The 14,340-nt window shown below is 34.1% G+C and overlaps 3 protein-coding genes across 5 annotated transcripts in view; 1 reads left to right on the forward strand and 2 right to left on the reverse strand.

Annotated features, from left to right (window-relative positions):
• LOC101490687 (phosphoglycolate phosphatase 1A, chloroplastic-like) overlaps positions 1–295 on the forward strand; it is a 4,795-nt gene extending 4,500 nt beyond the window's left edge. The window contains exon 11 of the mRNA XM_004492812.4: positions 1–295. Within this exon, the coding sequence (XP_004492869.1) occupies positions 1–27 (27 nt within the window). The 3' untranslated portion in view covers positions 28–295.
• Positions 296–660: 365 nt separating this feature from the next.
• Positions 661–1,687, reverse strand: LOC101491005 (uncharacterized). Its single transcript, XM_004492813.3, has one exon. It carries the CDS (start codon positions 1,670–1,672, stop codon positions 962–964), a length of 711 nt encoding a protein of 236 aa, XP_004492870.2. The 5' UTR covers positions 1,673–1,687; the 3' UTR covers positions 661–961.
• Positions 1,688–3,283: 1,596 nt separating this feature from the next.
• Positions 3,284–14,340, reverse strand: part of LOC101491319 (sister chromatid cohesion 1 protein 4) — an 11,303-nt gene continuing 246 nt past the window's right edge. The window contains exons 2-16 of one of the 3 annotated variants that reach the window (XM_004492814.3): positions 13,860–14,305; positions 12,161–12,422; positions 11,745–11,842; positions 11,575–11,624; positions 10,821–10,913; positions 10,170–10,301; positions 9,033–10,005; positions 8,300–8,743; positions 8,065–8,209; positions 7,600–7,736; positions 6,143–7,344; positions 5,633–5,660; positions 4,596–4,719; positions 4,351–4,480; positions 3,284–3,824 (exon numbers count right to left, since the gene is read on the reverse strand). In XM_004492814.3, the coding sequence (XP_004492871.1) occupies positions 3,726–3,824; positions 4,351–4,480; positions 4,596–4,719; positions 5,633–5,660; positions 6,143–7,344; positions 7,600–7,736; positions 8,065–8,209; positions 8,300–8,743; positions 9,033–10,005; positions 10,170–10,301; positions 10,821–10,913; positions 11,575–11,624; positions 11,745–11,842; positions 12,161–12,422; positions 13,860–13,983 (4,041 nt within the window). In that variant the 5' untranslated portion in view covers positions 13,984–14,305 and the 3' untranslated portion in view covers positions 3,284–3,725. Of the gene's footprint in view, positions 3,825–4,350; positions 4,481–4,595; positions 4,720–5,632; positions 5,661–6,142; positions 7,345–7,599; positions 7,737–8,064; positions 8,210–8,299; positions 8,744–9,032; positions 10,006–10,151; positions 10,302–10,820; positions 10,914–11,574; positions 11,625–11,744; positions 11,843–12,160; positions 12,423–13,859; positions 14,306–14,340 lie in introns of all 3 variants that reach the window. The other 2 variants (XM_012713693.3, XM_012713692.3) reach the window with 2 other exon arrangements.

Genomic DNA, 14,340 nt, shown 5'->3' on the forward strand with positions numbered 1-14,340 from the left:
CTTTCCCTAAAAGCTGCTGCTGTTTGATAAATACATGCTTTACGAGATTTCTCTAAATTCAAGTTGTGATACTGTATGATATATAAAATCCTTGTAAACAATTTTTCCAAGAAGGTGGGGTATATATATATAAACCACTTTGAGTGGGGAAACTGTAATTCTTTGACAGGAAACAATGTCAGTCAGTGTCATCAATAATTAATTACTTTGGACACACTAAAGTGCTTTTAGAGACAATATTTGTTTATACAATTTGATGAAGATATAAAAAATGGTGAACCGAGCTGTTTAGTTACCAGGTTTCCTAATTATATATAAGGTCAAAAGATCTGTAATAAGGTTTGATGCTGAAACTATGTAGAAGTTACAATTTACATTTAGAATTCCATCATTTCAGAAGGCTCGCGCACTATCTTGGAGATCTTGACAACACTATATAAACCTAAAGGCAATATGTCATTTTCAAGCTTGTAGGAAAAATTTCCTTCAATTATACTTTTGAGCATTCATCAAGACATCGTTTATAAACATACAATTTCTATTTTATTTTTTTTTTTATAATTATCAATCAGAAACTAAGTATCAATTCGCAATATTACTATTCACTATTATATGTGCGTCTATCAAAGTTTGTAATAGAAAATCCACAAGATAAACAAATAGAATTAAAATGGCAAATTAGTACTGAAATTCTGAATCTGATTAACAACCACTGAAAACCAACATAGTAATTACATTCCAAAACGGATACCCTCTTGACATGCAACATCTACATTAGGAGAAAAAACATGTAATTCCCCAATGAATTAAAAAATATTACTACTAAACAGAGAAATTCTGTAACACAAAAAAAATGCATATTAAAACAACAAAAAAATGCATATTAAAACAACAGCACACAGTAGTGTTGTTTTTTCTTCCCTTGTCACTCAAACTTTTCATTCCAATTCATATGAAAAATTTAAACCTGAAAAGGCCATGGCCAGTCCTTCAAATCTTCATCCTGTTGATGAACCTTAGCACTTCCCAAAACAATAGCCCTATTATTATTTCCACCTTCAACACAGGCATAGTACTTCAAGAAAAAAGCAAGTGTCAAAACAATCCATTCCAAGAAAAAGATCAAAATAGCAAGTCCACCAGACAACTTAAGAATCACAGAACCATCTTCTTCTCTGACATAAGATTTCAACTGACCAAGAAAATCACCAGTCCTTGTGAAAACAAGAACAGAAACAGAACCCTGAAATATAGCGGTTAGAACAGTTGCTACCATGTGAGCAGAGTACCAACGGTTAGCACCAACAGCAGCACAGCCTGAAACAGCACCTGCTATGGTGAAGATGTGGAGAAGGATTAAGAAGAAGCCACAAAGTGAAGGGACGAGGCGGAGTGAGAGAGTGAGGAAGATGCAGCTGGAAGCTGCACCTAAAAGGATATAGTTACAAAAAAGGAATAATTTGTGGATGTTGTAGTGTCTTGGTGTGACTGTGGCTGGCACGTTGTTGATTGATAGACCCATTTGGATTTTGAATGTAAAGATGGAAACTTTAGTGATTGTGATGAAGAAGGATTGAGATTGTGATGGAAACTGAAGCTTGTGCTGTGGTGTGATTTGGATTTGGATTCGGTGGATGGTATAATATAGTGGGTTCAGTGGCCAAACGGTCATATTTTGTTTCAATTGTTTGAGTTGCTGAAATATGACCGTTGAGAAAAAAAAGTAGATGCTGATACCACGTTTAACGATGTAACGGTTAGTTTCTAACACCTATTTTCTTTGTTTTCTTTTATTTATTTATTTTTTTAAATGCTTTTTTGTTTTTAATGTATTGATTAGTGATTGTTTTTTAAATACTTTTTTGTTTTCATATGCAAATAAAAAAATATTTGATATGAAATATTTTTTTAAACACATTGTTCTGATTGCGAAGTGTAGTTAAGTAAAATTTAGTTTTTGACGAGTTCACTATTAGAATTGTCCAACTGTCACAAATCTCTAACGGTATTTTTGTAATTTAATAATAATAAATGTATAACCGTTATTTCTTTTTATTAATTTATGACAATTAATTTCTTTTTAATTTATTTATGTTATGTATTTAACATTTAACTTTTGTTATTGTTATAAAAATTTAAGTTCAATTTTATTTTAAATTTAAATAATATATAATAATATTAATTAAAATATTTAAATTAATATTTTAAATTATAATAAAATATCAATGTATAAATTAAAGTTATGGAATTTAATATCATAGTAGACACAAAGTAACTAAGAAAACAAATTATTTTACTTAATAAGGCCAAATCTTATATAAATAAATTAAATAAAATATTTTATTTTATTTTTGTTGCAAATTATTTAATATTACAACTAAAGTAGTTAATGAAGGTAGTACAGATGAGAGAAATATTAGTTATAAATTAAAATAATCACGAGAAAAAAGCGAACACATTGTTAACATGGGTTAGTGGAGTGGTACAGCGTGTGCACACTATTTACTTGTTCAACTAAAATATAAATTTTTTTATGAGTTCTTGATGTCATAGAACCATTGAAATATCTTAATTTATTTTATTTATTTATTAAATTTCATTTTATGTCTCATGTTGGGCCAATCCCATCTAATATGGATTTTTAAAAATTAAACCGTAAAAAATGAATAGATTACTTTAAAATGATGTGCTACATTAGACTATATTTAGTGAATCTATGCAGGTTGAGTTCACCATTGGAGAGAAAATAAATGAATTATTTCAAAATGACGTGACACAATAAACTTTATTTAATGAACCCATTATGAATTCATCGTTAGAGATGTTCTAAAATTGTGTTCAACAAATAAGAAAAAAGAAAAAGAAAAATGTTCTCTATAAGGCATTGCTTTGTGTGAATTTGGTATTGGTATTCTTTTACTATTAGACCATTGGTTTTTACATGAGCTATGACCGTTGAAAACAAACAACTCAATAAAAAAGTTATCTTTTCAATTGGTGATAGAAGAGTCAGTTTGAGCCATCATAAAGGAAATTAATAACTAATTGTATTTTTTGGAGTAAATTGTTCCTTGATTTTGTGAATAAGGGGAACACTAACTTCTGAGTGAAAATACACCCCCAAAAATCACTAGTATATTGTCACCAAAGTAATTGGAAGCGCCCTACAAGTGATAGGAGCATACAAATAGGAATTTCAAAAGACAAGCACAATGCCTAAATAATTGAGGCCAACGCAAATAAGACTTTAGATACCTTTAACGTAGACTAAGTATACATACTCTTAAAAGGATAAAAGCAGTTAGAAACTATACAAATAACAATAGGTACAGACATGGCGATCCTTGTCCACCGACCGCTATACAAATTACATGCACTTCCATAAACAGAAACTAGATGCCTAGATAAAACATAATTCTTGCATGGAGGGAGCGATGCGTTTAAACACATTACAAATTAGCGCCAGTAAGCTACAAATGATGATATTTTTACATAGATATATACATTAAGACCCAAAATAATCAATAGGATGAAATGATACACGAGCTACTTCAACTCCCCAGCTATTCAAGTAAAACTAAAAGCTAACCCTATCTCCAAAAAATTATTAGCCATAACTAAAATAGGGGATTGATGTTGAAAAGATTATCCCAATCCAGCAGATTTGAACCAAACTATCACCACACAAATTTTTACCACTATATCAGCCACTCCTAGACGAGGTTTCAGAAATCTGACTTCATAAGCTTCATTCGAGGTTGTAAGTTAATATTGGCAAAGGGTTGTGTCTGTTCTACATGAACATAATCTCTTGTCTTGAGAACCTGCCACCATGGTCGAAATTATATTTATATCAAAGCAAAAGTTATCACCAAGCAAACATTCAGAAGACTGAATGCTTTGAAGAATTCAAACAAATTATAATAAGCATCACATCTAAGCTTGTAATTTTAGCAGAAAAATCTCTTTCCATAAAAGTTAAGCTAACTACAATAGACTCCACAATAGAATATATTGGTAACCAATGAATGTCACGTACATAAAATATAGTTGTTCAGCTCAGTTATTTTAGTGTTATTCAATTTCTGACTTACAAAGAGATTGTATAGCCCTGCTGCATTATTAGTGTTTCTCTTCCATTTATTTTCCTCACTTCTCTGTTTAGGCACCTTTATTCTTAGCCCATTATCACAGTTTCTCTCTCTAATTTCTCCAATAGAATTCATTTTGGGAGAAAAAGAGGAGCACAGTATTTCAGTTATTATGATCCCAAGCACGAGGAATATTAAATCAAAGCCAAAGTTCATTAAACAGTATATATGCCAGCCAAACTAATTCTTAAGAGCATACCAGTGTTTCAAAAAACATCCTTGATGCTTCTTTCCGTGTTTTACCAGCTAATATATTGTCAAGATGCAGGTTCTGCCTTCCTTGTAGATCTTCCTTGTCAAACAATGTCTGCAGATACTTAGCAACAGCCCTGCGGATAGATGCATTAGTTAGGTATTCACAAAAGGAAAACTAGTCACAAGAGCTTAAGCAATTCAGATAAAACACTATTTAATTTTTTGTTGTCAAGCTTTACATAAACAAACCTGGTTCGAGAAGACCATCCACTATTTTCAAAGTGTGTTCCTTCAGCACCCTGTGTAAAACCATGACCATCAGCAGCATCGTCATCGTCATCAAGTATCTCATCATCACCAACATTCAAAAAACCTGATAATAGACAAATAGAAAGTGAGTCAAAACAAATCAAAGAAACAGAAATTAAAGCAACAACAAAAACTTAACTCTCCCGTTTCACTAACTGTTGACTATAGAGTTATGCCATGTAAATGATTTGTTAGTATCTTCTCAACTAAAAAAAATGTTGTGGAACCAGCGTCCAGTAACAGTAAGAAGAATCACACACCAACTACTGTTATGAGTACAGGAAGGAAAGTAGTGAGGGAAGTGTGTTATGTAAGGATGTTGACCCCGAAATGAAGAGCAACTGATTGCAATTTATAGAAGGTTACTTGTTAAAGAACTACACAATATTATACTATATGGTCTGATATAAATACAGTGTCCCTACATTCATAGGAGAGGAGGACCTCATAGTTGCAATGAATAAAACGAAAATGAATTAATGATTGGTGTTATGAAGAGAGCAGAGGTCAAAGATAATATGTATATTCATCACCTAGACATGTAGCAAGCAGCAGGGGAAATAGTAGTGTCAGTGGTATTCTGTTAGAGGAGGTTGGTTGGATAAACGTGAGAGGTCGGGTTTGGAGAGGAAGGCAAACAGAGAGAAAAGAATGAATCAAGATTTGGTTTCTCGAGGACCTTAAGGCATAAGGCCCATAAATTAGTTTCATTTTCATCACTCTATTTCTAGCTTCACCCAGAAAGGACTAGGAAATATTTTTAAGAATCTATTGACCACCTAGAAGTAGAAGAAGGGACATCACTTTCCTTTTTTCTATTTTCTCTTGTCTTTGTTTTGAATATATTAGGTTAGAAGTATGAATCAAACCCGGCATTATTTTCCTTGGAACCCACCGTAATTTTCCATAATGGTGTAAACATGTAAACACATTAAGCATTTGTATAAATGAACAGTGAAAGGAATTTAGAAGCAAACCTGTGTCATTGCCAACCATATTGGTTTCCTGCACCATGTAGCCATGAAACATAATTAGGCATGTATTAAACAGAGAAGGAACAATACATATAGCTTTGGTACATGCTCATAATTCAAGCATTACATTTTGGAAGCCAGACCATGAGGTAAAATGAATGCACCCTTCTAATTGCATTTATAGTTAACGCTACTTCTATATATATATATATATCCGGCTACAGCAAATGTTACAAAGCAACCAGAGTGAACAAACAAACAAAGGATTAACAAACACAAAACATGGCCCAGCATATCATCTTTGAATAGAAATTATTATCGAGGAAAAAAATGTTACAGGAAGACCACTTCTACAAATAATTTCAGTTCATGTTATACAATGTAAACAAACAAAACTCAATATTTAGTTAGGTATATCAGATATGTTAAATGTGTTTCAAGAATAGAGACAAATCCAACAAATAAATGATATTAAAAGATACATTTAGCTTTTTAGGGTCAATGAGAACTTACATCATTCTGATCCACAAAAGGACTAGATAAGACATCATGACACATTGTACTTTGTAATACAGCTTCTTGACAGACTGGGTTTTCCTCATCATTCAGAGAATTTTCTTTTACATCCACAAGTGTTACAGAATGTAAACAATCTACTTCAATATTTTCGCTAAATAGGCCGTCAAACTTAGCATCCTTGTCATTGTATCCCAAGCCAGAAGAAACAATTTTATCATCATTTAAGCCTCCTGTCACATTGTTCACATTTTCCTCCATAGTTAGGTCTCCATTAAAACAAACCTGATTGTCAGTATATTCATTATCTTCCTTAGAGCCAGTAGCCAAGGATGCACATAAATGATTAGCTTCCAAACCATCTGTTTCAACTTGTGTTTTAATTTCCATGGCATGCTCTGCAATTTTAATAGCACATACTTCGCTTTTATCACGTTGTTCCTCCACAAACTCATCCTCTAGAATAGGATATGTATCCAATTTCTGGGAAGTGGGACTGTTTGACACATTTGTATGAATAGAACCAACAAGATCATTCGTTTTATCTGCCAGAGACAACGATGCATCAAAATCATTTGGCATATAAAGCTCATTTTCAAATACTTCAGTTATGGATAAAGATTCATGCCCAGGGACAACAGAGCAATTCTCTGATTCAGAAATCTCGTAATTTCCTTCAGCATTGTTCATTTCAGCATTTTGAGAACTGTCAAGCTCCTTCACTTGAGAAATAATATTTGCATTCCCATGAGCATCAATATTATGAGATCCTAAGTCAACTTCAAAATGATGGCACTCGGACAGAACAGGTATCTCAGTAGGGTGGGCTTCAGCATCTTCTCGGGGTTGGACAGCAATAGGCTCATTATACGCTTCCACTCTCTCAGACAGAACAGGTATCTCAGTAGGGTGGGCTTCAGCATCTTCTTGGGGTTGGACTTCTATAGGCTCATTGTGCGCTTCCATTCTCTCAGACAGAACCGGTAATTCAGTAAGGTGGGCTTCAGCATCTTCTTGGGGTTGAACTGCCACAGGCTCATTATTCTCTTCCACTCCATGAATTTCAGTACTTGTTTTAGAATAGGACTCTTGATCTTTTGCTTTTTCCACGGAAAAGCCATCTAAACCATAATCACAAACCTCGATTCCACTCAGATCAAATGTCTCATTTCGCAGAATAGTCAAATCAGCAGATAAATCTGGAAAAAATTAGACAATTAACACAGGTATGTTGGAGATAACTTCCACAAATGAACCCAATTACAATTGTTTTTCACCAAAACACATTTTTATAATTGTTTTATGTTTTTAGTGAAAATGAAAACATTTACAATTGTGACTTATGAGCATAATCACACTATATCTGGTGGTATATCAGGGGTTTTAACTTAATTAAGAAGGGATTGGAGAGGCTCCAAATGGTCAACAGCACAATATATAAGCACACAATTCACCTGTAAATATTGGTTCCTGGAAAATTTTATCCTCCAAAAACTGTCTTTGAATCATTAAAATCTCATGGCGAGTGCAAGGAGCTTTTTTCCGCACACGACGTATGTCTTCAGTACTTGTCAACTGTTGGCGTATTGTACTTCAGATGAAAAAAGGAAAAATTATTAATCTTTTAGTGCATGAGAAAAGGAATAGGGTATGCAATATTCGGAAAACTGATAAGTTTGATAATATATTTAAGTATAAAAGTTAAAGAAAAAGAAAAAAATGGGTACAATACAACTACCACCAGAGAAATCATGCAGAACCAATTACCATAAATGGTAAAAAAAAATGGAGAAGAATATATATGTGAAATGCTAGAAATCAGGGCACAAACAATACCATGTTTTTAACTCTAGTCTAATCAGCATAAAATAAAAGGAGAGATATGTACAATGAATGAATGGAACATTATAAAAACATACTCGCCATGCAAGACCATCATATCATCCATAAGCACCTTCCTCTTTAAGGTACTGGTGCGTGGTGCAGAACGGAAGCGCTTGGTTGATGGTACTTCAGTGGCTGCTGGACTTGGTTTAACTTTAAAACCTGAAGGTGTTTTACCAACTGGAGCAGCAACAAATAATTTTCAGCCACAATCTTGTTACACACTGTAACTAAAATATAAAGCACAATGCATAAAGGACCAAAGTATACCCAATATCGTAGATAATAGATCATCATCATCAGGAATGGACTCAGCAGTTCTCTTCGATTGAGCCCCACCATATGATTCAACCAAATCCATGCTCTGCACTGTCAAAGTACTCTCTGTGTAGCTGCGCTTTTTACCAGATATTGATTTTACTCCTGCAGCATCTGTATGGCCTTCAGATATACCCTGATTGCCAGGAGTAGACTCCAATAGCAAATTATTCGCTTCACCATCATGTTGATAAGCTATGGAGCGCATTTTTTCAGGCTCAGGTATGTCAGAAGCAGCAGATTTGTTTATACTTTCCACTTCATTGTTTATTATCTGACTCCCAAATTGCATGGCTGATTTCCCCAAATCCAAGTTTCCTTCACATACAGATGGCTCTGCAGCACCATGATTACCTAAAGCAGGATCTGAAACAACAGTTTCATGACATTTTTCGCCTGTAAAATAAAATCAACTTCTTATACAAATAAAATCAACTAATTAAAAGAAAGCAGAATCAAATGTATAAAAAAAAAATAGTACTGTTATTATAAGTTAATTAGTTAATTCTCCCCACATAAAAGGAAAACAAAATCAAAATTGATGCATAGGAAAAAATTTAGCATGATAGGAAGTCCATAGGTCAACATGTAGAAGTCAACAAAATATCAAGGTGATCTGCCTGTCAATAACTCAATATCATGCAATAAAGAAATGTAAAACTATGCAAGATGAATTATTTAATACCTTCAATAGATGACAGAGAAGGATGGTTCATATGGGAGGTGCAAGGCCGAAGGTGAGACTCGGTGGGATGCTCAGCTTCATGCGACACATGGTTTAAAACATCCGCTTCCTTCAACTCCTGATATACATGAGCTTCCATATCAACAACTTCAGGCCTACCAGTTAATTCTAGAGGACTTTTAATATTGGATATATGAGCCTCGTCAACTACACAGGGTTGCTCCTCATTCTTAGAAATTTCACTGTTATTCAAAACTTCATGCTTTGATAATGTGTTATCATCTTTCAAACGACCATCGAATTCGGATGCCCGAGACCCATCCATGTTAGACAACAGTTTACAAGAGAGACCCTCTTGATCAGATGTGACATTAGAACAACTAGGAGACACAGTAATATCATTTATACTAACACTACCTCCAGAAATAACATTAACAGTTTCGTTCAAAGGAGGCACAACTGGTTCGGTGTTCATTAGAACCCCATCATGTAAGTCTTCAACCTTCTCAAGTATATCAGAAGCATCAATCATTCCATCTGTGCATTCTGGTAACATGGTGATCGGGTGATTTTTATTGGAGTCATCCATCAAGGGTACTGATGCCAAGCAATTATTATTAGGTATCAAATTTTCTTGGTCCTTCATCACAACTGTACATATCAAATTCTCTTGTAACTTTCTTTTGGTATCCACTTCCACCAGAACACAGTCACTAGCCTCATGAAGCAAATCTGCATCAACATGCTTCCCATTATTTTGCAAGGAGCAACCATTTACATCGTTTTCAGTTTGATGAGCACATGATTCATTTTGTGTTGTCTCCATTGATAATAAATCTGCTGAATTATGAAAATCAGCATCATTAATGACCTGATCTGCCTGAGTACCAAACAAGTTTGGTTCTTGTAGTCCAGGAGTAGATGGACCTTGAGCATATTCATGAAACTCAGCAACAGTAGGTAAACCATCAATCTGTTCAAACAAATCATAATTAACACTAGTACTAATTACAATCTCTAGCCAACAGAATCACTTTCACTTAATCCACTAGCCAAGAAAGAAAGGAAAAAAAAGGAGTAAAAGCAAATATTGAAAGGCATGCAGATATTTTTAAATACCAAATCAATCTTGCTTACACTGTCTTCTACTTGCATTCTATCTGAAGTTCCACTCACATCCTCTTTGTTTTCATCTTCTTGATGAGATACTTGAAGATTAGCACTGAATTCATCATGGTCCAAAGTGGCATCTTTGTCTATTATCATAACCTGAATTTTACCAAATTACATTACAAATATCCAAAAGTAAAGTCCGAAAAATGTATCTGCACAGTCTATTATTCTCTATAGATATACTGATAGGACACCACGGTCCATTGGGTTTGAGGACCCAATTCTTGGGCCCAATTCACACACTTACAGCTTCTAGCAGCGGTTAGAAAGGGAGGGAATACTCAGTCAGTTAGAATCCTCCCTGATTTGTGGGGAATTTCTGTTATAAGAGGGAGGGATGGGTAGTTAGAAACTCATTGAGAAATATATTGTTAGTCAGTTAGGAGAGTCTCTCTCTGGATTAGGAGCAGATTATGCTCTGGTAGGAGTTCTTGGAACTCTGGTTCGTTTTCTTTTTCTTGTAGAGCTCGATGCTCATCACTTCCATTCAATAAAATTCCATTTTCATTACGTAAATTCTGGGTTCTATCATATCCACATCAACATGATTTAAAAAATCAAATCAATTTTTGTTCCACTGTCTTCTACTTGCATTTTATCTGAATTTGCACTCACCCCCTCTTTCTTTTCGTCTTCTTGATGAGACATTTGAGGATTAGCACTGAAGTCATCATGCTCCAAAGTGGCTTCTTTGTCTATTAACATAACCTGAAATTACTAAATCACATTACAAATATCCAAAAATAAAATCAAAAAAAATGTATCGATGTAGTACATTATTCCCCAGTAATATACACATCAAGATGTTTTATATCACAACCCCATCAATTGAAATCAAACATGGCAGTGCTTCAACAATCATTGTACCAATAGTGATATAACAACAGCAAATCATAGAATCTATTCAGGAGAGAGATAATACACAATGCTTATCTAGAAAAGCATAATGATAATGAAACAGAATTCAATATAATAGAAAAAAATAACTACCTTCTTTATACCATCTTCTGGGATGATAAAAATTATATTAGTTATATATACTAAAAAATATATTACTATTACCAACGATCAATTGAATTGAACACGTTTCTTAAAGAAAATTGAATTGAACATGTAACTGAGTGGTGAAGGACATGATAAGCAAACGAAAAGCATGATTTATGTCAAGCCTATCAAAAGCTAGCACATTTCAGATGTATATAACACTCATATGTAGTACCACCAAAATGATACATCTATGCTTCTATTCATAACCAGACAACAAAGCTGTAACATCCAAATCAATATGTTGGGACCTTAAAATCACAGTTGCATTATAGCAATCCATTTTATGCCTAGAGAGCCAAGGGGAAAAACAAATACTAATTACCTCATCTAGGTCTAAACCAATTTGAGAAGCATCACCATCTCCAAAGCGCTCTGCAAGATGTGTTTGATGTCAATCATCAATTTTTAGAAGCACAGATCTCGAATTGTATATTTAAAATTCAATATCAAGCGACTAGTACTAAGATAAAAGACGTAAAGTAGAATATCAACCATCCAATCCAAACTGTGAAGTTTTGTAAACCATGCTGTCCAAATTATCTTGGAGTGTAATCTGCTCCCTTGAACTGACATGGCGATCAACATAATTACTGCAAGTTCACACAACAAATATAATCTTCCGTTAATAAACCAATAACTCTTCCACATGAACCATCTTACATGAAACCACCATTTAGAATATAAATTACCAAATCTGAAAGAAGAAGAAAACACAAGCAAATACAAGGTCTGCAACTTAAAACAAAATTATAGCACTAATAATACAAAATTTCTTGTTATCAATCAATTGAAAATACCTAGGAAAAAGCTGAAACATAAGAGCATATGAGATCACCAACAAACTCTAAAATGAAACAAAATAAGCTCAAGCTACAAGTGGTCATATAATCAAGTACTTTGAAACTGACCCTTGAAAAATGTCATTATCTGGCAGTTCAAAATCATCAAGATCGAAAGTCTCAGGTAAGGTGATGGAATGGTAAGGTGCAGTAGACTCTTCTGGTGGCAAATCAACTGCAGCAGAGCGGAAAGCTTGCTTTACCTTAAGCAAGGCTTCACTGCAATCATCAAAAAGGTAATTCACCTTTCTAGAATATATCCTTACCACACCAAGAAGAAGATGACTGGATAAACGGAGTGCAATCGGTACTTCAGGGAAAAGAATGGAATCTGTTCATTCATAAAAGAGACTACATGAATTATCTGAGACAATTTAAACATGGTCAAAATTAGACAACAATAAATGCAGCTCATGCATGCAAAAGCGTACTATGGAATATCAATTCCCTCAACATTGTAATCAATCTCTGCTAGAGGGATCGTAACAAAATTTCAGCTATTCATTAATCCTTCACCGCATATAGGTATGCCCTCTTAATATTAGAATAACTTTGTCCAATAAACTTCAGGGGTTTCATTAGGACTGTGGAGAGAACGTCTTCAGCAGTCAGCAATTTAAACTGTTCCTTGGGGCATATTCCTCAAGGGAAATTCTTGTATATTAAGTTTTCAGACAATAAATCGGCTGGGGGACACAATGTTCTTTGTCCACCTCTCTTTGTGCACAGCCCATGGTCTCTTTAAGGGGAATCCACAGCAGACATGCAAGTAGATTGGAAAGCTCTACTGTTGAGAATGTTTGTTTGTCTGTCTGTTCTTTCTCTTCTGTGCTCTCATTTTGCATCATTTTCTATTCCTAACATTCCTTCATACTATTTTCTTCTAACCTCAAAAGGTATATTTATCTATAGTAAATAAAAAAGGATTCTGGCCACAAATGTAAGCATTAGCAAAGCACCACAAGTCCATGAGGATATGGGGGAACTCTACCAACAAATGTCATAGTAAAAACCAAAATAAAAAACTTGCCCATTAAATCTTCACAAAATACTTCAACCACTTAGACCGCATGGCTAGACAAACTTCACTAACCAAATGTTCACTCCCTCCTCACCACTCTCAAATTCCATAGAAGCTATTACCCTAAGCACAAGCACTAATCTAGGCAGTATATCTATATTACCCAAAGTTGGCGCAACCCTGCCAGTAGCCTTCTTAACTGTGTGAATAAACGGCCAAGATTTTACACATCAAAATGGTCAAAGTTGTATAATTTTCTAAGGTCTAATTTTGTAAGTAGTAACCAACTATCATAAGACAGAATATGACTGGATGGGCATTTATCAAACTTAATTTAGAATAATCTTGATTTTACAAAATTGATTTTAGTCAACATTTAAGTTTGAAGTGAAATAATTCATGTTAAGAAACTTTTCCACTAAGAGTAAGTTTATAATGAAATCTGGTTTTCCACTTCTACTCAAACGTTGTTTTGATGACAAACTTAAAAAACATATTTTTTCGCACACAAGACCGTGTTTAGTACCACCAATCCAAACATACAATAAAACCACAAGAGTTCAAATTTGACCTACAAGGCAAGTGGGTTGGGAAGCAACCAAGTATTACGCCACTGTAGAAACTAGGGTCTTAATAAATTAACTAATATCATAAATAAATAACTACCTCTTTAATTATGCAAAAATTCATCGAGCATTTAATGAAACAAAAAATCAAAAATTTCAAGAGATAAACAAATTAACTGACCTACAGAGACGCCAATGTCAGTATCCGCCACCTGATTCTTTCGGAGTTTCCGCTCTAAATGTGCAGCTATCCAGATTGTCCCAAGTGGACCTTTCTTTGCCAAAATAAACTGAGAGTAAAACATGTTCACTACACCTAGAAATTTCCCTTTCCCAAAATCAACACCAAACAACGCTTAAATTTCTCAATCCGCATCCAAAAATAGACAAACCATAATCACTTCGTTAAATCCCCTTCTACAAACCCTAATTTCACCAACTACGAAAGCAACCGAACATCAAAGAGCTCGAAAACTGTTGGAAAAACGAAACCTTACGGGAAATCAGAAACTTGCTGAAACCAAGTTCTTAGTGACCGACGAAGTAGAAGATCGAAGAAAAACGAAGCGAAATCGAAGGACTGTAACTTTGAAGCTGAAGTAAAAAAAAAAAAAAAAAAAAAAAAAACTAATAAACAACTAGAAAAAAAATTGGGGAACGTT

The sequence above is a fragment of the Cicer arietinum genome, chromosome 3, assembly GCF_000331145.2.
Source record: "Cicer arietinum cultivar CDC Frontier isolate Library 1 chromosome 3, Cicar.CDCFrontier_v2.0, whole genome shotgun sequence".
Taxonomy (NCBI): domain Eukaryota; kingdom Viridiplantae; phylum Streptophyta; class Magnoliopsida; order Fabales; family Fabaceae; genus Cicer; species Cicer arietinum.